General features: G+C 41.3%; 1 protein-coding gene across 2 annotated transcripts; it reads left to right on the top strand.

Moving 5' to 3' along the window:
* The first annotated feature begins 501 nt into the window (after positions 1-501).
* LOC311147279 (lysine-specific demethylase 5B-B-like) lies at positions 502-25,674 on the top strand. 2 transcript variants are annotated; one of them, XM_084183958.1, is made up of 28 exons: positions 502-807; positions 2,896-2,973; positions 3,379-3,501; positions 3,607-3,777; positions 4,067-4,123; positions 4,425-4,565; positions 4,839-4,935; positions 5,193-5,305; positions 5,627-5,785; positions 5,980-6,099; positions 6,452-6,610; positions 6,794-6,975; positions 7,188-7,350; positions 7,459-7,578; positions 7,746-7,940; positions 8,126-8,307; positions 15,054-15,178; positions 15,363-15,513; positions 15,710-15,824; positions 16,008-16,363; positions 21,649-21,787; positions 21,944-22,123; positions 22,245-22,403; positions 22,603-23,052; positions 23,179-23,263; positions 23,476-23,684; positions 23,841-24,116; positions 24,400-25,674. In XM_084183958.1, the coding sequence occupies exons 1-28, from the start codon at positions 655-657 to the stop codon at positions 24,526-24,528; spliced, it is 4,587 nt and encodes a 1,528-aa protein (XP_084040084.1). In that variant the 5' UTR covers positions 502-654; the 3' UTR covers positions 24,529-25,674. The 2 variants fall into 2 exon arrangements, with proteins under 2 accessions (XP_084040084.1, XP_084040083.1); XM_084183957.1 differs by having other exon boundaries at positions 5,193-5,314.
* The last annotated feature ends 12 nt before the right edge of the window (positions 25,675-25,686 follow it).

The following is a 25,686-nucleotide window of genomic DNA, read 5'->3' as shown; positions in this document are numbered from 1 at the left end:
CTAAGCTCTTCAGTAAGGCCATTCTACTACCAATGTTTGTCTATGGTGATTGCATGGCTGTGTGCTTGATTTTATATACCTGTCAGCAACGGGTGTGGCTGAAATAGCCAAATTCACTAATTTGAAGAGGTGTCCACATACCTTTGTATGTCCTCCATCATTTTCAACATTACATAATTCTGTGTCAATTATATACAAAATTCAACACAATGGTGTGTCAAAACAAACGTTGATTTGCATATTTATATATTCATGTGTGTATGAAATATCGGAATATATTTAGGAAAAATTGTAGAACTATAACTTCACAATCACAATCCATGTAATAAAATCCTTTAATTTATATGGATTCAAAATGTCTAACATTCATTATATTTGATTTCTAAGGTCATAGAATGAGTTTGCAAACAAATAGAGGTTTTAGAAAAACTATATGGTATCTACTTTTTTAGGCGGACGTAGTCACTGCCTTAGAACATTCGTTTCGCTGTGCATGTGTTTGACTAAACTGCCTCGTATGTTGATCCCGATTGACTTTTAGAGAACCTGACATTGGAATATTAGAAGGATAGACCTCCCGACAGATCATAACAAGGTGACACTGTTGTGATCAGGCTACCTGTATTGTCTGAGCCTATAGATTGGACCACGAAGATGACCCAGCCTCGGCCGGACGAGTTCAAGCCGCCTCCGGAGTGCCCAGTCTTCGAACCAAGCTGGGAGGAATTTGCCGATCCTTTTGCTTTTATAAATAAGATCCGTCCAATTGCGGAAAAAACTGGTATTTGCAAAGTCCGCCCGCCTCCGGTAAGTGTGGTCGAGCTGCTGAATGGTTCAACATAATCTTTAATACCATTTTAACAACAAGAAGACTGACATCAACCACACACTGGGGGGCTTTAAAGGGACATTTTCAACATGGCGGATTAAGGCTTTTTTCTTTTGTGTATCATTAAAATGTTTATTTAGCTAGCTACATAATCTATCTAGTTTCAATAACATTAGATAGCTACCTGACCAGCGGAGTGTCTTTGTGTAACAGCAGGAAACGTTAGTGAAAATGTATATTTGTGCTTAACTGAAAACGAAACCGGCTAGCTAGCTAACTGACTTGAACGAGTCGTGAGATTATCTTTCGCTAGCGACTGATGTCAAACAAGCTATCTAGCTATATCTGGCACAATGACCGACAGCGAAGTCTGCCAGTTAAGTGTAAAAATACAAGCTAGCCATCGTTAATACTACCTAAAACAAACAACGTTTCAATAAATAAAATGTCAATTTACGTAACGTTAGCTAGCTACAGCCGGACATGGTTAATTAACGTTACAGTAGCTAACGTTAGCTAAGTAAGCAGCTAGCTAACTAGACTGGCAGGTGAGAAATCATTTGTCTAGCTAGCTTGCTAAATTGGCTAGTTGTGTCAGGCAAGAAAACAATACACATTTTTAATAACAGGAAAACTTTTGACTTTTTTTTGACGATATGCGTCACTGGAAATGCCAGAGGCAGACAGGCGTACGGTTAGTGTTACAGATGCTGTTTATATTGTTGAATGTTGTTTTTGATGACGTCATTCAGACAAACTTCTATCTTCCCACAACTAAGGATCACATGTTTAATTAGTCTTGTTTGGTGTATCCTAAATGTAAATGATTTCTCAAAATATTTTTAGCTGTGTTGACCTTTTTGGGAATAAAAAACATTAATAACCAAAAGAAAATAAGTAATCCATAAGTTAATAATAGACATAAATCATATAACGTATACATTATTGGTTATAACTACCAGTCAATATCGGATAAAATGAGTGTTAATAGCTAAGTAATTGGATAGATTGATGGAGATATCCTGGTGCAATGGGATGTTCACTCAGTAGGCCGACAGTTTTTGGGTGTTGTCCTCCATGTTGGCTTTGTGGTAAACCGGAGCTGTTGAGTTCCATCTGGCCATTTTGTTGGTGATGTTCGTTAGGCTAGTGCGTTTTAAGATAAGAAATCAATCGTGCTGTATGCTCTACAATGCTCATATTGTAACCCTAAATAACTAATTATATTGAGGAAAAAAGTACTTTGACCTATTTATGTGAAATTAAAATAATCCTACATGTCTGCAATACCCCCTTTCAAAGAGACTCCATCTACCCTACTTAAAGCCAAATGACTTAGGTCCTGCCGATGGCCAATGTAAAACGTTTTTGTTGATTTTGATGTAACTCAATTACGACAGGAGACCCATAGACAGACTCACAGACTTATAGGCTAAACATCTGTTACTGACCGGTGTTCCAAATGGGACAATGACTGGTTTATTGTAAGATGTCCCCATACTTTGTATAATTTTGTGAACTACTTGTATTTCAGCTAGTAATTTAACTACATGTTGCAGTAGCTTGGTGCTAGTTGAACTACATTTAAATATTGGTACTGTTTTTAGTAGTTAATCACTTTTTGCCATGTAGCCAACTACTGGAACTACACACTACTTTTTTTGCTCAAATAAAATATGGGTGAAGTAGGCAATAATTCACTTTTTCAGCATCAGACCTGCCCAATTCTCACTTGAAAGATCGTTAAACATTCTGTTAACATCTGACTCCAGAGTGATATGTTCTTGCAATTTGTAGTCTGACATTTCAAATTGAGATATGATAATTTATCACTAAGTAGTTTGGATGTAGTGAGCTACTTTTTCAAAGTAACTTTAGTTAAGTAAACTATATTTTTCTAAGGGTAGATTCAGTGTAGCTTAATTTCTTCCAGTGTGAAGTAATTGGAAGCTTGGTAAACTATATTTTCAGAGTAGCTTTCCCAACACTGACAACAGGCCTATTTTATTATGTGTCCTATGGAAGGCACATTTTAATAATTCTATTTTGTTGTTGTATGTTCATAGGGCTGGCAGCCCCCATTTGCATGTAATGTTGACAGACTGCACTTCACTCCTCGGATACAGAGGCTCAATGAACTAGAGGTAAGTAGGTCACTTTGCATTATGTGTAACCTAGGTCTTAGTTTCCATAAACAATACCCTTGATGATATGCACCATATGCAGTATGCACCCCTTTGAAACCCAGGCCTATAGAGGGGAATTTAACTGATTGGTCAGGGTCTCGGTCAATGCAATTGTCTTGTTGACGAAGCACTGAAGGTTCTGTTGTGCCTACCATCATTAATCACCCCCTTCAGAAGCTTTGGTGAAAGGAAGGTCAAAGGTTGCTTGTGCAGGAGTTGGTCAGCAGAAATATTGTCTTTTCAGTTCACCAATATTTGTTTATTGCATCACATTGATGAGTCAGGAGACTGATTATTATCACCTACATTTCAATTCCTACAGTGACTGTTAGATATCACCTAGTGTATGTTCCCCTTGCCTAGGCACAGACCAGAGTCAAGCTTAACTTCTTGGACAAGATCGCAAAGTTCTGGGAGTTGCAGGGGTGTTCTCTGAAAATTCCTCACGTGGAAAGGAAGATATTGGACCTGTATCAACTCAACAAGGTTGGGTGTTTAGTATTGTTTCAAACTACTATGCATTTATTCCATCTGAAATAGCATTGAACAGCATCCACTGACTATAATTAACTTAGACACATTTTATTTCAGAATGTTGCAGATGAGGGCGGATTTGATATTGTGTGTCGCGACAGACGGTGGACGGCGATTGCACTTAAGATGGGCTTTGCTCCTGGCAAGGCTGTGGGCTCTCACCTACGGTCACACTATGAGAGAATCCTCTACCCCTACAACCTCTTCCAGAGTGGAGCCAACCTCCTGGTAAGTTGGACAGATGCCCTAACACCCATGGTTAATCTGTCTGTGTCTGTTCACATTGCACTCAGCGCTTTATGCACTAGCTAATGCTGTGTTAAGCGCTTGGTTGGCTCATCTGTAGGCAAGTTGGGCACTGTTCAACCATAGTTATACTGCTGTTATTGTGGAAGTACTATATGTTTGTCTAATGTGAGGATCATTTTCAATATTGAATAAATGGATTGAAAACTGCAGAGTGAATATAGATTGGGGCTTTGTTGTTGTTAACTTTCCAAGCTCTCTCTTGCTTTAGGCACCAGAGCTTGCTTCCAAGCTGATGTGTTTAGTGTCTGCCCCTGAACTTGACACGGTATGGCTGCCTCATGGTTATTATCTAAGAATGAACAAATAGCACATGTCTATAGTGGTTATGGCATAGTTTGGAGTTTTTGCTTACACAGAAATGTTACAGACCATTCTATGTTTAAAATTGTCTCATTGTGCTTTGTCTGTGCGCCACTGTCCTTGCTGCCATAGACATGTGTGCCATGTCTTTTGTTTTGCTTGTATGTTAATTCTACATTTGTAATGCATTAACTGTATGTATTGTGTAACATTACATTGTATATGATATCACTAATGTTCCTATCCTATGGTGCCTATGCCTGCAGTTTGTCCAGAAGCCAACCCTGCCAGTTGACACGAGTGACAAGGAGTACAAACCCCATGACCTGGCCGAGAGGCAGCAGTTTGTCCAGCCAGCCGAGTCCTGCTGCAACAGCGCCCGCAGAGCAAAGCGGATGAGAGTTGAGGTAGATGCTCTTGTCAAACAGAGCCTCACACACTTGTCAGAAGAACTCCTCATAAAACCAGTAATTCAGATTGCAGAAACTACCCTGTAACCATCTACTCTCCTTTAAATCCTTAAGTCACAAAATGAAGTGTAATTAGCTTAAAGCCTTATGTGTGTTATCTTAATTATTCATGAATGCATTGGCACATCACTGCTCTCTGTTGCATATAAACTTTGTAACATCATTAGTGGTAGTTACAATAGTTAACTTGAACTCTATTTCCACCGACAGTCCGGTTGTGTGAAGACTGAACCAGGAACTGAACCCTGTGAGAACAGACCAAATCTGAGGAGGAGGATGGGCTCCTTTGTTGCCAAGTCCGAGCCAGGTCAGTACCAACAAGGCTTTACTTCAACCACAGAAGAGTTAAGACAATATGTGATCAGTGCCAATATCCATGAATTTGTATACAATTTAGAATCAAGCCATGTATTGGGCAATGTATTTTAATATGTAAGCTAGTGTGAATTTTGGAACATAGTGTATGATATTCAGGCTAGGGAGTAAGATGCACCATGGGTAATTCATGAGTTAAATCATCTGATGTTCCTCATTATGCTCATCATATGTAATTTTTCTTTGCAGAAAAAGAAATTCCCATTCTAGTGAAACAAGAACCCATCGGGCCAGTGAGCGAGGCAGACGAAAACAAGTCTCGATATAAGAAAAAACCCAGTCTTGATGTCCCACCTCCTGCAGTGAGTGTAGTAAGTGTGGATTTATTTGATCCATTCTTTGGATGAGAGAGAATACTCTAAATGGATTATCAACATTATTGTGTCTTTACACTAGAACACGTTTTATACATCTTTGTGCAGCATATAGGTTTTAACAAATGTGAACAAAAGTTGAATTGTAGTCCCTTTGGTTATTCCACTTCAAGAATGTGTCATGTAGTTTATAGATGGTTCTGTTGTTTAGTTATTATATAGTTCATTAGTTGTGTATTAACAGGGGTGAAGAAATAGCTTCTGTCAGGAACAACTGGAACAAAGCCCTTTCTTCCCTCTGTTCGGTAGGTGGACCTGTATATGTGTCTGGTGTGTGGCAGCGGGAGTGACGAGGATCGTCTTCTGCTGTGTGATGGCTGTGACGACAGTTACCACACCTTCTGTCTCATACCCCCTCTACACGACGTCCCCAAAGGAGATTGGAGGTGCCCCAAGTGCCTGGCTCAAGTGAGTAGTGATGTCTATTCACCTCATCACACCAATAACCACATTTACATTTCACAGACAATCTGTACTGGCTCCTGTGAGTGTATGATATGAATGTGTTCAGCTCTGTTACATATACAGAGTACCTTTGTGTTTGTCTGTGAATTTAAAACTTATTGAGGTGTGCTTTCTACCTCTTTGTTTATTTTGAATAGGAATGCAGCAAACCTCAGGAGGCATTTGGCTTTGAGCAGGCATACAGGGACTACTCTTTGCGGGCTTTTGGTGAAATGGCAGACTCCTTCAAATCTGATTACTTCAACATGCCAGTTCATGTAAGTAGAAAATGTCTAATCATCAAGGAAGTTCTAAGATTTTTGAAGTGTTGTAATTTATTCACAACTGTCATCAATGGAATATGAAATAGCATTTTTAACATTTCATCGGGGCGGACTGGCCATCTGGCATTTTGGGCAAATGCCAGATGGGCTGGTCCATTTTTAGCCCAGTGGGCCTGTCCCACTTCAGTTTTTTTTCTCGCAAAAATGATCATTACTTGGCTAATAATGGGGGCCTCGAAGAAAAAAAATGGCCTCAATGGGGGGGGGGAATGGGCAGGTGTGTTAGAAATGCCAGGGCCGATTTCTGGTCCTAGTCCGCCCCTGCATTTCATTGTGTTTGTTTCAGATGGTTCCCACAGAGTTGGTGGAAAAAGAGTTCTGGCGCTTGGTGAGCACCATCGAGGAGGACGTCACAGTGGAGTACGGAGCAGATATAGCTTCCAAGGAGTTTGGGAGCGGATTCCCCATCAGAAATGGAAGATTTAAGGTTTCAGAAAAGGATGAGGTAGGCAGCTGTATTCAAATGAATGGCTAACCAAACCAGTACAGTATATCACACAGTAGACTCATGATAAAATGGCTAAACTTTTCTTTCAATGTCATGTCTTGTCAATGTACCATTGTATCAGAATAAAAATATATTATTTTAAAAAATGCTCAACTCTTTCTTTACCATGATCTCTTTCAGAAGTACCTGAAGTGTGGCTGGAACCTGAACAACATGGCGATGATGGACCCGTCAGTGTTGACTCATGTCACAGCAGACATCTGTGGAATGACTCTACCATGGCTCTATGTAGGCATGTGCTTTTCCTCCTTCTGCTGGCACATCGAGGACCACTGGAGCTACTCCATCAACTACCTGCACTGGTACTGATGTTTATTTAGGGATGTTGAAATTAAATAATAAATGAAGTAGTAACATACAATCATAACACAAAGTGCCATTTTGCTTATGATCATTGCTATTTCGTTTTCCACATTTTCTGTATGGAGTCCAGACAATATTTTCAAGTTTAGAATTTCACTTAAAATGCTTTGTTTGCATGATGTTCCTGACTCAAGCTCTGTGTTTGTGAAAGGGGGGAGCCGAAGACATGGTATGGAGCACCTGGCTTTGCTGCAGAACAGCTTGAGGCTGTGATGAAGAAGCTGGCCCCAGAGCTGTTTCAGATTCAGCCTGACCTCCTCCACCAGCTGGTCACCATCATGAACCCCAACACCCTCATGTCTCACGGGGTCCCTGTAAGTTTCTCAATGTAACTAGACTTACAACCATGTATTTCCATAGAATAGTATATAATTTTAGTAACGGATGAATTAATCTGAAATCAATATTTTCTGTGTCCCCAGATTTACAGAACAAATCAGTGTGCCGGTGAGTTCGTCATCACCTTCCCCAGAGCTTATCACAGTGGTTTCAACCAAGGCTTCAACTTCGCTGAGGCTGTCAACTTCTGCACTGTGGACTGGGTAACATACTCATTGGCTTCAAGCATCCTTTCATTGTTTTACAGAGAAGGATAGAGCTGAGCATGTTCTCTTCCTTTACCTAAGTGCCTCATTGACATTATCTTGGAAGGGGTAGTTTATGTGGAGTGGACTGTTTACTAATATAGTCTCTCTTTGGTTAATCTCAGATGGCATTAGGCCGACAGTGTGTTGACCACTACAGACTGCTGCATCGGTACTGTGTTTTCTCCCACGACGAGATGATCTGCCAGATGGCCTCCAAGGCCAACAGTCTGGACGTGGTCCTGGCGTCGGCTGTCCAGAAGGATATGAAGGATATGATCAGAGAGGAGCAGGACCTACGAGATAAAGTCCGCAAGATGGTAAGGAGCCCCCACAACAGACAGAATGATATATCAAAATGACTTTTCTCTTTTCAAGGAATATCAAACACTAATGAGACATTGTTCACTCCAATTAAGGAGAACTGTCTGTAAATGCAAATCAAAACGGTCTCTCTCGGGTCTCCATTTATAACATAGTTGTGTTTTTTGTATTTCTCCACAAGGGGGTGTTGCATTGCCAGCAGGCGGAATACAATCTCCTGCAGGACGACGAGCGGCAGTGTGCCAAGTGTAGGACCACTTGTTACCTGTCTGCCATCACCTGCCCCTGCAGCCCTGGTCAGCTGGTCTGTCTCCACCACATCCAAAACCTCTGCTCCTGCCCCCTCACCAACTACACACTGAAGTGAGTCATGTCCTCAGTCCTGTCCTCCGATTTACCGTCTATGCCATCTACAGATGTCAGCTCTTAACCTGATCACGCTTTTGTTGCGGAGAATTTTCCTGATGCATTGGGAAATTCAAATTAGCCTTGTGATTGGCAAAGAATTAGCAGTTCTCGTTCTCTTCATGCGGGGGCAGTCAAGTCATTGGGATCAGGGCTTGCTGTCTTAAAATAATGTTCTCGCTCGCTCGCTTAAATGCTATAGTCCTAAGTCCTATTACTGCAACATTCAAATGTACAAACATTTATCTGAAATACAGCCATACACATCAACAACCATAGTTTTATATATCTTAATAACACAAGATATATATTGGTCTCCACTAGGCTACGACATACAAGTGTCTAGTGTATCCTAAGGTTACGAATGAACTGTCAAAATGTAGTTCAATTCCGGCCCAAGCCTTTCTGGCACAAAAAACACAATCTCCCGATTGACTTGATGTAGTAACACATTTAAAATATGGACATTCCAGTATTATTTTACCCTCTATCTTGATAAGAAATTACCATACCAGACACTTTTGGATAACATAAATAGTAAACAATTAAAATAATAATAGTACAGCAACATTAGTTTCCATTCATACAAATGTCGGATAAATTGCCACAGATTAGCCATGGTAAACAAGGAAATACTTTTTATTTCTATCGTACAGAATGCGTGTCAAATAGATACAGTAAATCTCCCTTAGTCTGTTCAAAAAGGACTACGTTGTTCCCATGACAATACCAACCAGAGGACGAACATATCTTGAAAGACTTTGGTTGCAAGCAGGACTAAGTCCGAGAGGAAGAGGTGACGCGAGAGGGCTCACTCTCACCAAAATAAGTCCAGAACAAGCCCAATGCGTTTCTATGGGCTTAATATGCAGACCAAAGCTTGTTGCCTGCCTTTGGGATGACTACCATTGTTAGGGTGGAGACATGAGCATCTCATCATTATTTACCGATCTGACTAAGGTAACACTGACAACTTTTAGGGAGTGGTAATGATGTGTTCAATAATGTTTGCAATTGAGATCAGCTGTGCGGGTGAATTTAACGCATATTGATGGTTTAATGAGATATCAGTTGGCGATAATCTAGTTCTATCGATTGGTTGCAATAGGCCCCTTGTTATTTGATTATGTTCTAATAGGCTACATTTTGTAGGCAACCATTAGCCTATCAATAGTCACATAATGAAAGGTGTGAAAACCGATAATCTACGGTTTGTGTTTCCCTGGCTAAATTGATGAGCTGACTTGGGCCATCAGTTGATTGACAGATGTAGGCCTACTGTAGAACGATAAACTTTCCTCCAGTGTGGATGGTCGCCCATGTTTTCTAGTTAGGCAATGTATAATTTGCAGAGGTAGAGTACTGAAAATCTGTACTTAAGTAAAAGTACTGTTACTTTTACTAAGTAAAATTAGCCTTCTCAAAAAAGTAAAAAAAAGTATCCAGTCAGAAAACCACTTAAGTACCAGAAACAAATTTAGTTTTACAGCTTATGGTAAACTGTGACTGCAAACAAAAAGGACAAAAATGTATTTGACATTCACTTATTAGAGCCTGCCAGCACCATCTTGCAGAAGTTCCCCAGCACAGGTATGTCAGTGGTCAATGAAGACTGACATCAAACAAAGTCCGTAGGCTGTACAGTTTCAATGATGGTCATTCAATGTTGACTTAATATCTATCAATGTGCACAATTTCTTAAAAAGGTATATGGTACTCGAGACATTAGAATCATTTTACAATTTCAATAGCGTTAATGAAAATGTACAGACAAAACCGGATTTACCGTCCTTCTCTTCCGAACCTCTTCTCCCCCTCAGTTGGGCTGCTACAAGCTGTAAATGAAAATACATTTTTCTAGTATATGGCACAAAAAGCTTAATGAGATGATACACTGACTGTATGACAGGTGCTTATAGACCTTGTCATAAAAACAGAATGACATTTAGATACGCACACACACACGGAGTGGGAGAGAGCAATGCGTGGGAGGATGCTGCAGTGGACTGACCTGTTGATATAGATAACGTTAGCTAGCTACATGGTTGACACTGCAGCTAGTTTAACCAGTTTATCTAGTGGCAACGGAATGTGAAAGCTAGTTAGCTATTGCCCACACACATCTGATTAATCTGTTCACTCTATGCCAATGACAAGGTGGCTAGTTAGCCAACAAGCAGAGATTATATGGGGAGATAAAAAACTAACTTTTTCAGTCATTCTGTGTTAGCCAAAACTAGCTAACTATTTAGCTACCTAGCCATTTGATTTGCACTTGTCCTCAAAACACAATTTCAACAGTAGAATTATATCTTAGAAATACTTATCTTACACACCCTCTCTTGCGCCCTTAACTTCACCTGCTTTCAAATGAGTTACAACTCGGTCCACACGCCCTGGTGCCACACTCTTGGCTCCCCTCTTCCTGCCACTGTAGCCATATCACAAAGTGAATGCACAAGCTGCATATTTTGAATGCCTTCAGGGACCAGGGCCTGTGGTTTCTGGGAAGGGGCCTTTGCAGGGTCCCCCACACAATGTACGTATTTATGATGGCAATGTTGAGCATCCCCCAAAACACATACTTTCACAATTTTCTGCCTGTGCGTCCAACATTGTAATAGCTCCTCAGTTGGTCAAGATGGTCAACCCCGCCCATATTCTTGTTGTAATCCATTACAAGCACTGGAACAGATATAAGTTCCTACCACTTTTAAAAACCACTCCAAAACCCCTGCCACTGTCACTTTAGGCCCAGGCTGTGGGGTACAAGGGTGAATGGTTGGACTTCTGGATTTTTGTTTTAGATTCCGTCTCTCACAGTTGAAGTGTACCTATGATAAAAAATTACAGACCTCTACATGCTTTGTAAGTAGGAAAACCTGCAAAATCGGCAGTGTATCAAATACTTGTTCTCCCCACTGTATCTGCTGTTTACTTATTTCACTCACCTCGCCATCATCGCCTTTCAAAGTGCAATGATGTGTGCAAATCCCTATCACCAACCAATATAAAGATAAAGCCTCTTTCACAGTGAAAAGTTGTCTGCTTCGGTGCTTTCATTTTGAGTAATGAAGTAAAACAAAAACGTTAAAGTCAAATGACAGCATCCACGCGAATACGACAACAGGTTGTTAGCGAGTTAATTTTGCGATATTGACACAGATAATATTGTTAGAAAAGAAAGGCCGTCGTCGGCCGCTATGGGTTCTTTAACCTGTCTCCTCCCCTTCATCTACACCACGTCAAACTCATTCCACGGAGGGCCGAGTGTCTGCGGGTTTTCGCTCCTCCCTTGTACTTGATTGATTAATTAAGTTCACTAATTAGTAAGGAACTCCCCTCACTTGGTTGTGTAAGTCTTAATTGAAAGGAAAAAACTAAAACCCCAGACACTCGGTCCTCCATGGAATGAGTTTGACACCCCTGAGCTACACCCATTTTAAGTGGATTTAACAAGTGACATCAATAAGGGATCATAGCTTTCACCTGGTCAGTCTGTCATGGAAAGGGCTGGTGTCCTTAATGTTTTGTACACTGTATAATATTACAAATGCAGAAGGTAATTAAAGTGCAACTTACAAAAAAATAATCAGGAGTGAAGTGTGCTTCACTTCAAGAGCTTGGTGGAGATAACTGGGTTTGACAGACAACTTTGAGCCAATGGACATAAGCGTTTTGATGACAAGCTATTTTGAATACATTTCATTGGGCAATGGGGTAGGGCTGTTGCAGTGACCGTATTAGCGGGAGTCATGACCGCAGTAAATTTCCACGTGATCGTTGAGTCACAGTAATCTCCTCTTATACACTGGACATTGTCACGATCGTTGAGAGAGACGGGTCAGACCAAGGTGCAGCGTGCGATGTGAACATGTTTATTTATTATAAACACAAACCAACGTAACGTGAAGTCCAAGGCTATACACAATACAAGCCTAACACAGGAACAAGATCCCACAAACATAGTAGACAAACAGGCTACTTAAGTATGATCCCCAATCAGAGACAACGAGCGACAGCTGCCTCTGATTGGGAATCCCACCCGGCCAAACATAGAAAAACAAATCTAGATCCTACACATAGAAAACATCACATAGATTCCCACACCCTGACTAAACCAACAAGAGTTCCATACATCAGGGCGTGACAGACATGCATTGGTAGTACCCAACTCGCTAATGATCATCAGGTCACTAATGGCCTGCAAGGGCTCTATTGTCCCTCTAACCACTCTGACATCAATGCAAATGCAATCGAAAATCACATCAAACACTTCTCATCAAAACAGTATCTTGCTTTTAAAACTCACCTCACTTTGATTGATCAATTTGAAAAAGAAGTTCAACAACAGGTTGAAACTAAGTGGAAAACATGGTAGTTGTGGATGTTTCAAAGCCTAAAAAAACGAAATGGACAGCACTTTCTAGGGTGATTGATTAATTCAAAACACCCATATGCAGGGTTCGCACAAGATGCTTGAGGTGCTTAAAGTACTTGAATTTGGCACTCTGAAATTTAAGGACTGGAATACCTTAATAATCAAACATTTTCTTGTTGGTACTTGAAAAGTACTTGAATTAAAATGAGAGGAGAACAGAAAATGATAAATGTTAATATGAAAAATATTAGAAATATTTATTGATCTTATTAATTTCCAGGCAGACTGCCGAGTTTAATTTTCTCACGTGTTTCGCACTCTGGTTGCCAGGCGAGCTCGCTCATTCCACCCACACTGCCACTCAGCCAGGCAGGTACAGAACTGACTGATTAGGCGCCGCCAAACGTCACATCGATAGCTAAAATATCAGGCAAATATAGATTCAAGCCTGCCTTTTGTGCGTATGGAACATTCCTGGGATATTTTATTTCAGCTCATGAAACATGGGACCAGCACTTTACATGTTGCGTTTTATATTTTTGTTCAGTATAGTTTACCCAATTAATTTTTTACCACTACATCACTGGACCCAACCAAACCACACTGTGTAAGGTGCAAAAAATGTGTCAGACTGACATTGCGAGCATGAATCAGCCCTGAAGGGGGAAAGACACAACGATGCATCCTGCGCTGGCGCCAGTTCTACATTGTGACTTTTTCTCTCCAGAGCTTTTTGCCTCATTCAAGGGGCGCCTGCGATATTCCGCTTGATCAAGCCGCAGCTGTGGTCCTGCCATTCTGGTGGCCGTTCACATACCGTTTTCCTCACACAGCCACTCGCCCCTCTCCCAACCGACATTAAAGCTGCCAGTCGGAAGCAAGGCGCTTTTTCGTAGCTATTTAGTAGATTGCTAAATGCCCACTAAAAATACAATGCAGTCATTAAGCGGGAATTGTGTAGTAATGTGAATAGAAAATGTGTGTTCACTAGTAGGCATGTCTCAAAACTCATCACTACTCAAATTATAACATCATCAGTACTGACTTACCACTCATGTATGTAGTAAATAAGTAGTGAAACTTATTATTAAGTAGAACTTGTAAGGGAGTGATGGTGATATACTGCCATCTGGTGGCGACTATAAACAATTGTATAATAGGAACTATTACATATTGATGGTCCTTGAAAATAAATATTTGTGCTTGAAAAAGTATTTGAAAGTCCTTGAATTTGACTTGCCACTGTCTGTATGAACCCTGCATATGCATATTAGCACTTATTCCTATGCATATAAATAATGGATTTATTGTGATGGTGTATATTTAAATTGATTTATTAGACTTTTTAAAATGTAGATGTTCCAAAGGCACGCATCAGCGGCTTGAATGCGGCTTGTATGCGTGGAGGCCTGGAGATGCTAAATGTGTGTGTGTGTGTTAATTAACGGTCAATTACTGTGACACCGGCAACCTTTTGCATGACAATAACCGGCGGACAACCTTTTTGGTTAGGTTGCTCATCCGACAGCGACGATATAATAATATAAATCTATGTAACTTTAGTGATTTGGTCAAATGCAAAGGAGTAAAAATTAAGTTACTTCCATCAGAAATTACTTGAGTAAGAGTACAAGTACAGCCCACAGACAGTAACTAGAGTTCTGTCTGTGGGTCAGTAGTGGGCCAGATTCGAACTCATGCCTACTCTGACATGTGTGCCATTGTCAGCAGCTGTACCCACTGGACCACACAGGTGCTGAAATAAACATTTAAGTTATTTTGTCTAATTCTTGCCTAGAACATATAAAACAAATTATCAAAAAACACATCAACACCAACAAATATTGTCAATTTATTATAGTCCACATAAGAATTCACACGAGACACGCTGTAGCCTGCATGTAGCTTACATAGGCTACTTGAACTGACGAACAGTGGACCTGCAGTCTAAATTATTGTATAGCATACAAACACTGCTTCCAGCTTCCCCCTGGCGGTGATTCTAAATATTAAATATCCTTTCAAATCCTCCTGCTGCAGGATTATTTCCATCCTGCAACGAAATGGCTCATATTAAGATCCGACATCTGTATACTGTTCTGTTGTCCACAACAACTACACACTGAAGTCCAGGGGGCACATTCAGCAGGGGGAACATTCAGATGGAGATATATTATGAAAACATGTAGAATAAGGAATCACGCATGCAGGACATTTATGTGGTTCTGGTTTCATCGGATGCCTCAAATATACAGTGTTCTCTTGTTCACACCGATATGGCTTCAATCTCCACATATATTTATTTTCCTTTCTCTGCTTGCAGTTATAGATTTACACTGGATGAGCTGTACCCCATGATGAACGCGGTGAAGCAGCGAGCTGAGTTCTATGACGAGTGGGCCTCCCACGTGACAGAGACTCTGGAGGCTAAACTGGACAAGAAAAAAAGTGAGAGATGAATTCACCTTGTCTATGTACATTAGCAGTGCTTTTTAGGGAAGTATTAGGCTTAATATGGGTCCTGGAAACTGGCCCATAGAGACTGCAATTAGTTGTGAATGAGGCCTCACACCCTTCTCGTTTATAAAGCACTTTGCCTGTGTAATTAATTATTGTGACCGTCTCTCCTCAGGCTTGTCAGTCTTCCGCTCCCTCATCAATAAATCAGAGTCGAAGATGTTCCCTGACAACGACCTCCTGCGTCAGCTTCGTTTAGTCACACAGGACGCAGAGAAATGCTCCTCAGTTGCCCAGCAGCTACTCAACGGCAAAAGGCAGACCAGGTAACTTCCACAGTCCAGTAAAAGAGGACCACTGGTTCATTTTCCTCCCTCGCCGCAAACATGATCCACTATGCCTGTGTCTTTTAATATTGTATTCCTCAATCAACAGTGTTATTCTAATTTGCTCACCAATGATGTATAAAGACATGTGCGTATTTGAATATGATTCAAGGTTTATCATGATTGCCTCTCCCAGGTATCGCTGTGGTGGGGGGAAGACACAGAGCCAGCTGACTGTGGAGGAGCTGAGGTCATTTGTCAGGCAACTGTACAACCTCCCCTGCAGCCTCCCCCAAGCCCCCAAATTAAAGGTATTGTAAACCAATGTCTCAATGCCATCATGATATTGAAGCCATTAGAAAACTGAATTGATAACAATAATCAAGAGGCCTCTGTTTGAAGCAATTGATCAGAGAATATTGGAAAAAAACAAATCTCAATAGTTATTTTGATCATAACTGATATCTGAATTCTGTATTTTTTTTTCCTCTTAGGAGCTCTTGAATTGCATTGAAGACTTCCAGCAACACAGTGAGAAGCTCCTGGCAGACGAGACCACCGGCACAGCAGAGATCCAGAGTCTTCTAGACATTAGCTTTGACTTTGACGTGGAGCTCCCTGAACTTCCATTACTACGGGAGAGACTGGCGCAAGCCCGCTGGCTAGAGGGGGTGCAGCAGGCCAGCACCCAGCGCTCCACCCTGACCCTGGAGACCATGCGGAGGCTGATAGACCAGGGCGTGGGTCTGACCCCTCACCGCTCTGTGGAGAAGGCCATGGCTCGCCTGCAGGAATTGCTCACGGTGTCTGAACACTGGGAGGACAAGACCAGCAGCCTCCTCAAGGCCAGGTGAGGGCCGCACACAGAGGGTTTCTCTTTTTAAATCTGTAATCTGTAAACCAGGGATTCCATTTTTTTTTTTTTTGGAATCTGATTTGAAAGAAGACCGACCTAAATGTAGTTAAAGGTGCTACACAGGATTTAAAAAGATTATTGCATTGTAATTTCAGAAAATCTCCATAATATATCTGGCGCTAATAGTGGAATGATAGTGTTTCACAGTATTAATTACCCACCAGTGTTGTGATTGGCTGTGATATTCGCATATTGATTTCTCCTGCCGGAGAATTTTAGCAACCAGGGAAATAGCTATTTCCACTAGATAACACAGCCACAATGTCTGAACAGCTTTCATTTTACATTTACATTTTAGTCATTTAGCAGACGCTCTTATCCAGAGCGACTTACAGTTATTGAGTTTGACAACAGATGCCGCTCCAGCGGGATAAATAAATAGGCGAATATCACTGCCAATCACAACACTGGCGGGTAAGTAATACTGTGAAACACTGTCATTCCACTAATAGCGACAGATACTGTGGGGAGAACAAGTATTTGATACACTGCCGATTTTGCAGGTTTTCCTACTTACAAAGCATGTAGAGGTCTGTAATTTTTATCATAGGTACACTTCAACCGTGAGAGACGGAATCTCACGGTTGAAGTGTAAAAATCCAGAAAATCACATTGTATGATTTTTAAGTAATTAATTTGCATTTTATTGCATGACATAAGTATTTGATACATCAGAAAAGCAGAACTTAATATTTGGTACAGAAACCTTTGTTTGCAATTACAGAGATCATACGTTTCCTGTAGGTCTTGACCAGGTTTGCACACACTGCAGCAGGGATTTTGGCCCACTCCTCCATACAGACCTTCTCCAGATCCTTCAGGTTTCGGGGCTGTCGCTGGGCAATACGGACTTTCAGCTCCCTCCAAAGATTTTCTATTGGGTTCAGGTCTGGAGACTGGCTAGGCCACTCCAGGACCTTGAGATGCTTCTTACGGAGCCACTCCTTAGTTGCCCTGGCTGTGTGTTTCGGGTCGTTGTCATGCTGGAAGACCCAGCCACGACCCATCTTCAATGCTCTTACTGAGGGAAGGAGGTTGTTGGCCAAGATCTCGCGATACATGGCCCCATCCATCCTCCCCTCAATACGGTGCAGTCGTCCTGTCCCCTTTGCAGAAAAGCATCCCCAAAGAATGATGTTTCCACCTCCATGCTTCACGGTTGGGATGGTGTTCTTGGGGTTGTACTCATCCTTCTTCTTCCTCCAAACACGGCGAGTGGAGTTTAGACCAAAAAGCTATATTTTTGTCTCATCAGACCACATGACCTTCTCCCATTCCTCCTCTGGATCATCCAGATGGTCATTGGCAAACTTCAGACGGGCCTGGACATGCGCTGGCTTGAGCAGGGGGACCTTGCGTGCGCTGCAGGATTTTAATCCATGACGGCGTAGTGTGTTTCTAATGGTTTTCTTTGAGACTGTGGTCCCAGCTCTCTTCAGGTCATTGACCAGGTCCTGCTGTGTAGTTCTGGGCTGATCCCTCACCTTCCTCATGATCATTGATGCCCCACGAGGTGAGATCTTGCATGGAGCCCCAGACCAAGGGTGATTGACCGTCATCTTGAACTTCTTCCATTTTCTAATAATTGCGCCAACAGTTGTTGCCTTCTCACCAAGCTGCTTGCCTATTGTCCTGTAGCCCATCCCAGCCTTGTGCAGGTCTACAATTTTATCCCTGATGTCCTTACACAGCTCTCTGGTCTTGGCCATTGTGGAGAGGTTGGAGTCTGTTTGATTTAGTGTGTGGACAGGTGTCTTTTATACAGGTAACGAGTTCAAACAGATGCAGTTAATACAGGTAATGAGTGGAGAACAGGAGGGATTCTTAAAGAAAAACTAACAGGTCTGTGAGAGCCAGAATTCTTACTGGTTGGTAGGTGATAAAATACTTATGTCATGCAATAAAATGCAAATGAATTACTTAAAAATCATACAATGTGATTTTCTGGATTTTGTTTTAGATTCCGTCTCTCACAGTTGAAGTGTACCTATGATAAAAATTACAGACCTCTACATGCTTTGTAAGTAGGAAAACCTGCAAAGTCGGCAGTGTATCAAATACTTGTTCTCCCCACTGTATACTATGGACATTTTCTGAAATTACAATGCAGAAATTCTAAAGAAATCCTGTGTGTAGCACCTTTTTTAAAGTGAACAGATTTAAATGGTTTAAGGTCGTCTTCTGGTTTTTGTTATTCTGGATAATTTAGACCTGAATTGACAAAAATGGTCCTCACAAAGCGATTCAACTCTGGGTGTTGAATTTGACTGAACTTTCTCTACAAAATGAGCCATGTGGTTCTATCACTTGCATTAAAGCTAGTGAGGTTTTGCTTTAACTAATGTACAAACATTAGCATTGGTGACTAGATTACTGATTTGTACATTAGCAGAACTATGTCAGTGTCCCTGATTTTGCTTCATTTTAATTCCAGCTAGTGCAAAATGCTGCTGCTAGAATATTCAACAAGATCTACAAAAAGTGAGCATGCATATCTAGTTCTGCTTCATCCCATTGGTACCAGTGCTATTTAATAACCACTGTCACCAGCGTTTTCAAACAGCTTTTTAATGGCATGGCTCTCCAAGGAATGTGCATCTATTCTGTGCGCTCCACATATCCACGGTTTACCTTCGAGTCTTTTTCAATCCAGTTTTAAAGGGATAGTTCACCCAAATTACAAAAGGACATTGATTTCCTTACTCTGTAAGCAGTCTATGGACGGCTTTGGTTTAGTTTCCAGTGTTCTCCCCAGGATTTCTTTACAAGATGGTGCTGCTCGGTACGGCCAAGGGGAGACCTGGAGATTTAGTCTTAGTTGTAGTCTTAAAATGCCTTTTTAGTCTTAGTCACATTTTGAGTCATTTCATCCTTCATTAGTTTATTATTTGTTGTCTAAAACTCTGGACAATTTTAGTCTAGTTTTAGTCAGACATTTTTGTCACATTAATAGTCAGTGCATTTTTTTCTATTAAATTATGAATATTTAGGCTACCTCTAACTTCCATCTTGTGCACATTCAGATAGCCTTGGCCAAGTAGGCCTGCTAACCCCTCCTATACCTTAGCTGGCAACATTGATATTGTGTCAGATTATAACCAATGCCAGCCATAATTAACCATATAGGCTATAAAGCCTTGGCTACAGGTTAAACAATTTACAGCTCTGATTTCCTCCCCATCAGAACTGTCAAGGGGGTAAATAACTGTGGTTTCCTCCCCATCAGAACTGTCAAGGGGGTAAATAACTGGTTTCCTCCCCATCAGAACTGTCAAGGGGGTAAATAACTGTGATTTCCTTGAAAAGGGGAGAATGAGCTTTACTAAAATGCCTGAAGTATTACTGTACTATGCTGTAGCATTACTGTACTATGCTGTAGTATTACTGTACTATGCTGTAGTATTACTGTACTATACTGTAGTATTACTGTACTATACTGTAGTATTACTATACTCATAATATTCAACAAATAGGATTCCTTTTTCACATTGGAAAAAGGCAACCGCAACTCGCATTTGCGGACTGCGGCACAAGAACGGCAACATGGATGAATGAATAACAGCGTACATTTCTGATGTGATCAAAGCAAAAATAGCCTATGTGAATATAAGCGAGAGTAAACATTGTTTCTAGTCGAGGTTAGTTACAAGTCAAGCCTTCGCATCAGTTCAAAAGATTGACGAGTGACTGAAGTGTCCGCCTGGGAGCTGTGTGGGAGAGCTGGGCAGATCAGCTCAATCAGACTGCACAACTGAAAGATTCTGCCAATGAGAGGATTGCAGGAAATATACTCCATGCATGCTTAGGATTGGACAAAACAGATGAAAAGGAGCTTTGTCAAATTAAATGACCATTAGTCTCACATGGAATTATTGTCTCGTCGTCACATTTTCATAAACTAAAATGAAAAGTAATTTGTAATAGTTCATTTTTTCCCAGGACATCTCATCTCGTTATCGTCAGTTTTAGTCAGGGAAAAATAGGTCATTGACAAGTATTTTTTGTGATTGTTGATGAAATTAACACTGTTGCTGTCATACCTTATCCATAGACTTCTTACAGGTTAAGGAAATCAATGTGTTATTTTGAAATTTGGGTGAACTATCTCATAAAAAATGTATTTGTCATTTTAGAGCTTAATAGGGTGAGAAGTACTGTTCTCTCTATCTCATCAAGGATGGCTGGATAGTTTTGTTTCTTTATTATTTTATTATCAGTATGTTCAACATTTTCTTTATTATAGAATTGAGCAAAGCCCATATCACGGTAACTGTATATGTAGCCTATGCAATGGTTTCAAAGTGTATCATGGTTGCAAGGGGACAGTATAGATAACTACAGGTAGGCTAACTGCCAAAATAAAGGAAAGACCAACAGAAAGTGTCTTAATAGGGTGTTGAGCCGCCAGAACCGCTTCAATGCGCCTTGCCAGAGATTCTACAAGTATCTGGAACTCTATTGGAGGGTTGCGACACCATTCTTCCATGAGATATTCCATCATTTGTTTTTTTGTTGATGGGGGTGAAAAATGTTGTCTCAGGCGCCGCTCCAGTGTTCGATTGGGTCTGGTGACTGAGACACACACACACACACACACACACGCCCTTTAGACCCCCTATGCTCCTTTGAGACCCCTCTTTCAAAGTCACTGATGTATCTTCTAGCCATGGTAGCCAAAATAATAATAATAATAATAATGGGCAACTGGGCATAATATACATGACCCTAAGCATGATGCTTAATTAACTCAGGAACCACACCTGTGTGGAAACATCTGCTTTCAATATACTTTGTAACCCTCATTTACTCATGCGTTTCCATTATTTTGTCAGTTGCCTGTATGTGAAGCTACTTCGACTAAATGATCCATCAGTGGTCAGAGGTAAACGTTGCATGCTTCACAACCATCACAGCAGTTATGTCTGCTTACATCAGAAATATCAAAGGTTTGAAGCTTGAATTTACCTTTGTAAAAGAGTGAGTAGAAACATATTGTCGAACAAGTGAAGTGAAAAGTGTCTTAGGAATTGTCCAAAAAAATTATAATGATAGTACATGCATACATTTATTATTAATACACACCTGAGAAAAGCTCTCCATAGTCCATACAGATTGATGAATAGGATTTTTAGGCTTCCTGGCAGCCGGATAACTGGGCCCCCTTATGCTGGTGACTGACCAGTCTTCTGACCTAACTGTTGTGTTTTCTACTCCACCAGGCCCCCCCTCTCTATAGAAGCTCTCTCTGAAACCGCTGAGAAGGTGGCGGGGATCCCTGCTTACCTCCCCAACTGTCTGATGCTGAAGGTCTCCATCAGTAGGGCCAGAGAGTGGCTTCAGGAAGCTGAGGCACTTCAGGTACGGAAGAATAAAACACGTTTTCACACAGATGTCATGTCAGTTGAATAATATTATTTTTATACATGATTTTCATAGAAACAATGCTTCTACTTTGACATGTTATAATGTGTCAACTTTATGTATAGAAAACTTGAATTCTGTGTACTCTTTCAGGATGAAGATTCCATTCCATTGTTTTACAACCTCTCTGATATGGTTCTTCGAGGACAAGACATCCCAGTCCAGCTTGGCCCTCTAAAGCAGCTGGAGTCACTGGTGGCAGAGGTGCAGGCCTGGAAAGAGTCTGCAGCTAAAACTTTCCTCATGAAAAACTCTCACTTCACTCTGCTTGAGGTAATGTTCTAATGGTTGTAATGCACCACTCTCTGAAAGTGCCATGAGTGATGTACAGTATACAGCAGTTTATTTCCCAGAAATGCAGTCACCAGAATTCATAATTTGTTCTTGTCCACAGGTTCTGTGTCCAAGATGTGAAGTTGGAGCAGGTTCTCCGAAAAGGAAGTCCAAAAAAGCTAAAGACATCACTCAGCACAGCAAGAAGAAGATGGTGAAGCTAGACTGTCTCAGTGATGTGGAAAAAGCCCTCTCAGAGACCAAGGACTCTGCCTCTGCTGTAAGTCCACCTACACTGGCCATTTCTCAACTGAATACATTTTATTTTATTTTTTACTCAATTTAAAGAGTACAGACCTTCTCTTTCTCTACTTCTTTCTAGTACTATAGTACTGGATATGTACTGTACCTCAATGCATGTTGGACATGAACTTGCATTAAATTATATTAATTTAAAAAATTTTACATTTCTTTACTAGCTGGCAACACTTGGGGAGGTGAGGTTACGGGAGATGGGGGCCCTCTCCTCCCTCCGGGCAGCTAACGAGTCCAAGCTCCTCCCCACGGCAGACTGCATGGACCTGAAGGTGTGTGTGTGTCAGAATCCCCCCATGGGAGCCATGTTACAGTGTGAGCTCTGCCGGGACGCCTTCCACAGCGTGTGTGTGAGGGCTCCCTCAGACTCCCGTTCAGCCCAGGCCTGGCTGTGCCCGCACTGCCGACGCTCGGAGAAGCCCCCCCTGGACAAGGTCCTGCCCTTGCTGGCTTCGCTGCAGCGTATCCAGGTGCGTCTGCCGGAAGGCGATGCGCTTCACTATTTGGTTGAGAGAACAGTCAGCTGGCAACAGCGTGCGCGACAGGTCTCTTCCTCCTGTGGTCTACCAGACCTGGAGGAGAGCTTTGCAACTCCACCATCTCCGAATGGAAAGGTCAGTCGGTCATACACCTCTTCTGAATTGTAGAGTTATCTATCCATTTTAAAGTGATATAATTCAGAATTAAGAGACAATTATAATGCTAAATGACCAGATTAGTATTTTTATTTTTTTATACAGCCAACATGTTTATCTCCAGAGTGGAACAGGACAACTCATGATCAGATGGTCTTCTACACCGAGCAAAGATGCATTCCTCTGCAGGGTCAGTTCTGCGGTATAAAGCATTGTTGTAGAATCATTTGCAATTCTTATCACCAACTGGACTTCTTGATAACATTATTTTATTGATTAGCTAATTCATTTAGTATTTGAAATGCACTCTACTGATGACTACTGATGTTATTTAAGCAGCTACAGTAGGTTGAACCCATTCTCTTTTACACTAACAACCTGGCATGTGCTGTGCTGCTGCAGATCTTAGTGTGGAGCTGGAGGAGCTGATGGTGGAAGGGCTCCTGCTGCAGGTGTCTCTTCCAGAGATCACACAGCTCTACCATGTGTTACTGAACGGGCTGAGAACGCATCACACCAACGGACGCACGTCACCGCAAGATGACGACCTCTCAGACTGTGACAAACTCAAGCAGTGCAACTCTCAGGGAAGAAGCTCTCCACAAAAGGAGGTTTGTGAGCATGCTAGCTATCAAATACATTTAATTCAATTATTTGTATGATTGACCCATAAAAGCATTGGTTTATTACTGTTACGGTATCACGACTGTTGAAAATAAGAAATACAGTTTACTTAGTTTAAGATGTTATGTTTTCAATCTCTTCAGGATGGGCTGAAAAAGGAAGTAGTGAACGGAGCAGAGAAGGCCAAGCGACGCCTGGAGAGAGAGGCTGTAGAGCCAGAGCGCAGGGACAAGGCCAAGAAGTTCCGGGACAAGGCCAAGAAGTTCCAGAACAAGAGACAGAAAATGAACAAAGAGAAGAGCCTGGAACGCAAGGCGGCATCGACCTCCTCGTCTCCTCGCTCCGACTTCTCCCAGTCAGACGACTCTGAAGAGGAGATGTGTCCAGCAGAGGGATGCCAGCAACCTGAAGGAGATGAGGTCAGTATCACTTTTTTGATAAATCACTCACTGACAACATAACATAATAAGAAAATATAAAATAAGATAAGCAATACTTTATTAACTGACAACCTTATTGACTGACTGGTAGAGTGTTGGAGTTTAAATAAAAGAGAGGGAAAGAATTCTTAGCAGTTTGTTTGTAGAAGAGATTGTAAAATGTACTGAATGTTCAGGTCCTTGTCTGGCTTATGTCAATTGGGTTAGATTTTATTCTAGATTTATTTGGCATTTATTTATTTGGCCTTTTGATTTATTTCAGGTGGACTGGGTCCAGTGTGATGGCAGCTGTAACCAGTGGTTCCACCAGGTCTGTGTGGGTGTGACAGCCGAGCTGGCTGAGAAAGACGACTATGTGTGTGACAAATGTACAATAAGCGATGGCCGCTGAGGAAGTGAGGAGAGACTGGATGGAGAGTTTTGGATGGAAAGCTGGAAGTCTGCCAGTTTTCGGCTTACTCCGTTAGCAAGTCAGTCACACAAGTCAGGATGTGTCACAGACCCTGCCCTCATACCCCCCCAACCCAGCCCTCCTTGTCCTCATCCCCTTTGTAACAACGGTGCTATCTGCTCTTTATTGAGTTGTTGTCCAGAACTATACTGTTTGGTTACTTTTTTGTATTTTTACATATTTTTCTTTCCTCCTTTGATCTGTTTGTGGTTGTTACAGAATGTGGAGTCAGTGTGCTGCATGGGTTTCCATTGCATTGGTTGGTGTAAAAGGAGTCAAACAATAAGTTACCCTGTAAAAATCAAAGGGGGTGTGGTATATGGCCAATATACAATGGCTAAGGGCTGTTCTTAAGCATGACGCAACGTGGAGTGCCTGTATACAGCTCTTAGCCATGGTATTACCACAAACCCCCGAGGTGTCTTATTGCTATTATAAACTGGTTACCAACGTAATTAGCTAGAACAGAAAACAAGTAATTTTGTGTCATACCAGTGGTATATTGTCTGATATACCAGTGGTATATTGTCTGATATACCAGTGGTATATTGTCTGATATACCACAGCTCTCAGCCAATCAGCATCCAGGACCCAAACTTCCCAATTTATAATACAGTATATTGTACATGGAACTTCCTTGCATGCAAAACCAGAGATGCAGAGGATGTGGGTTAAGGTCCCCTCCTCCCCATTCCCCCTTAAAAAAATAAGAATAATGTAGTAGATAACTTTTTTTCAGGAAACCCAGTGCTTAGTACATGCATCTGAATAATATAATTAATCATACATTTTTGGTAGACTGTTTTATTTATCTGAGGAATAATGTTTGTCTGAATTGATTTCAATGGCTTGATCTCCTCTGAACTATGTGTTGGTGCTTTTAGCAATGGTTTGATGTACAGAAACAAAGTGTATATGCTGTGAGGTAAGTTACAGTTGTGGACTAGCAATGTAGCAGACAGAAGGAACTGTATCGACTGCCACATATGTGCTTGGGTGGGTTACTTTGGGAAGGAAGGGAGAGGGGTAGTTTGACATTGCAGTTTTTATTGTGGAATAAAAACATTTTGTTCTAATAGCAAAGGGACGGTTTTCATA

The sequence above is a fragment of the Coregonus lavaretus genome (assembly GCF_964263955.1).
Source record: "Coregonus lavaretus genome assembly, chromosome: 20".
Lineage (NCBI taxonomy): Eukaryota > Metazoa > Chordata > Actinopteri > Salmoniformes > Salmonidae > Coregonus > Coregonus lavaretus.
Note: the sequence above shows the minus strand (reverse complement) of the source record. Positions and strands in the feature narration are given on the sequence as shown.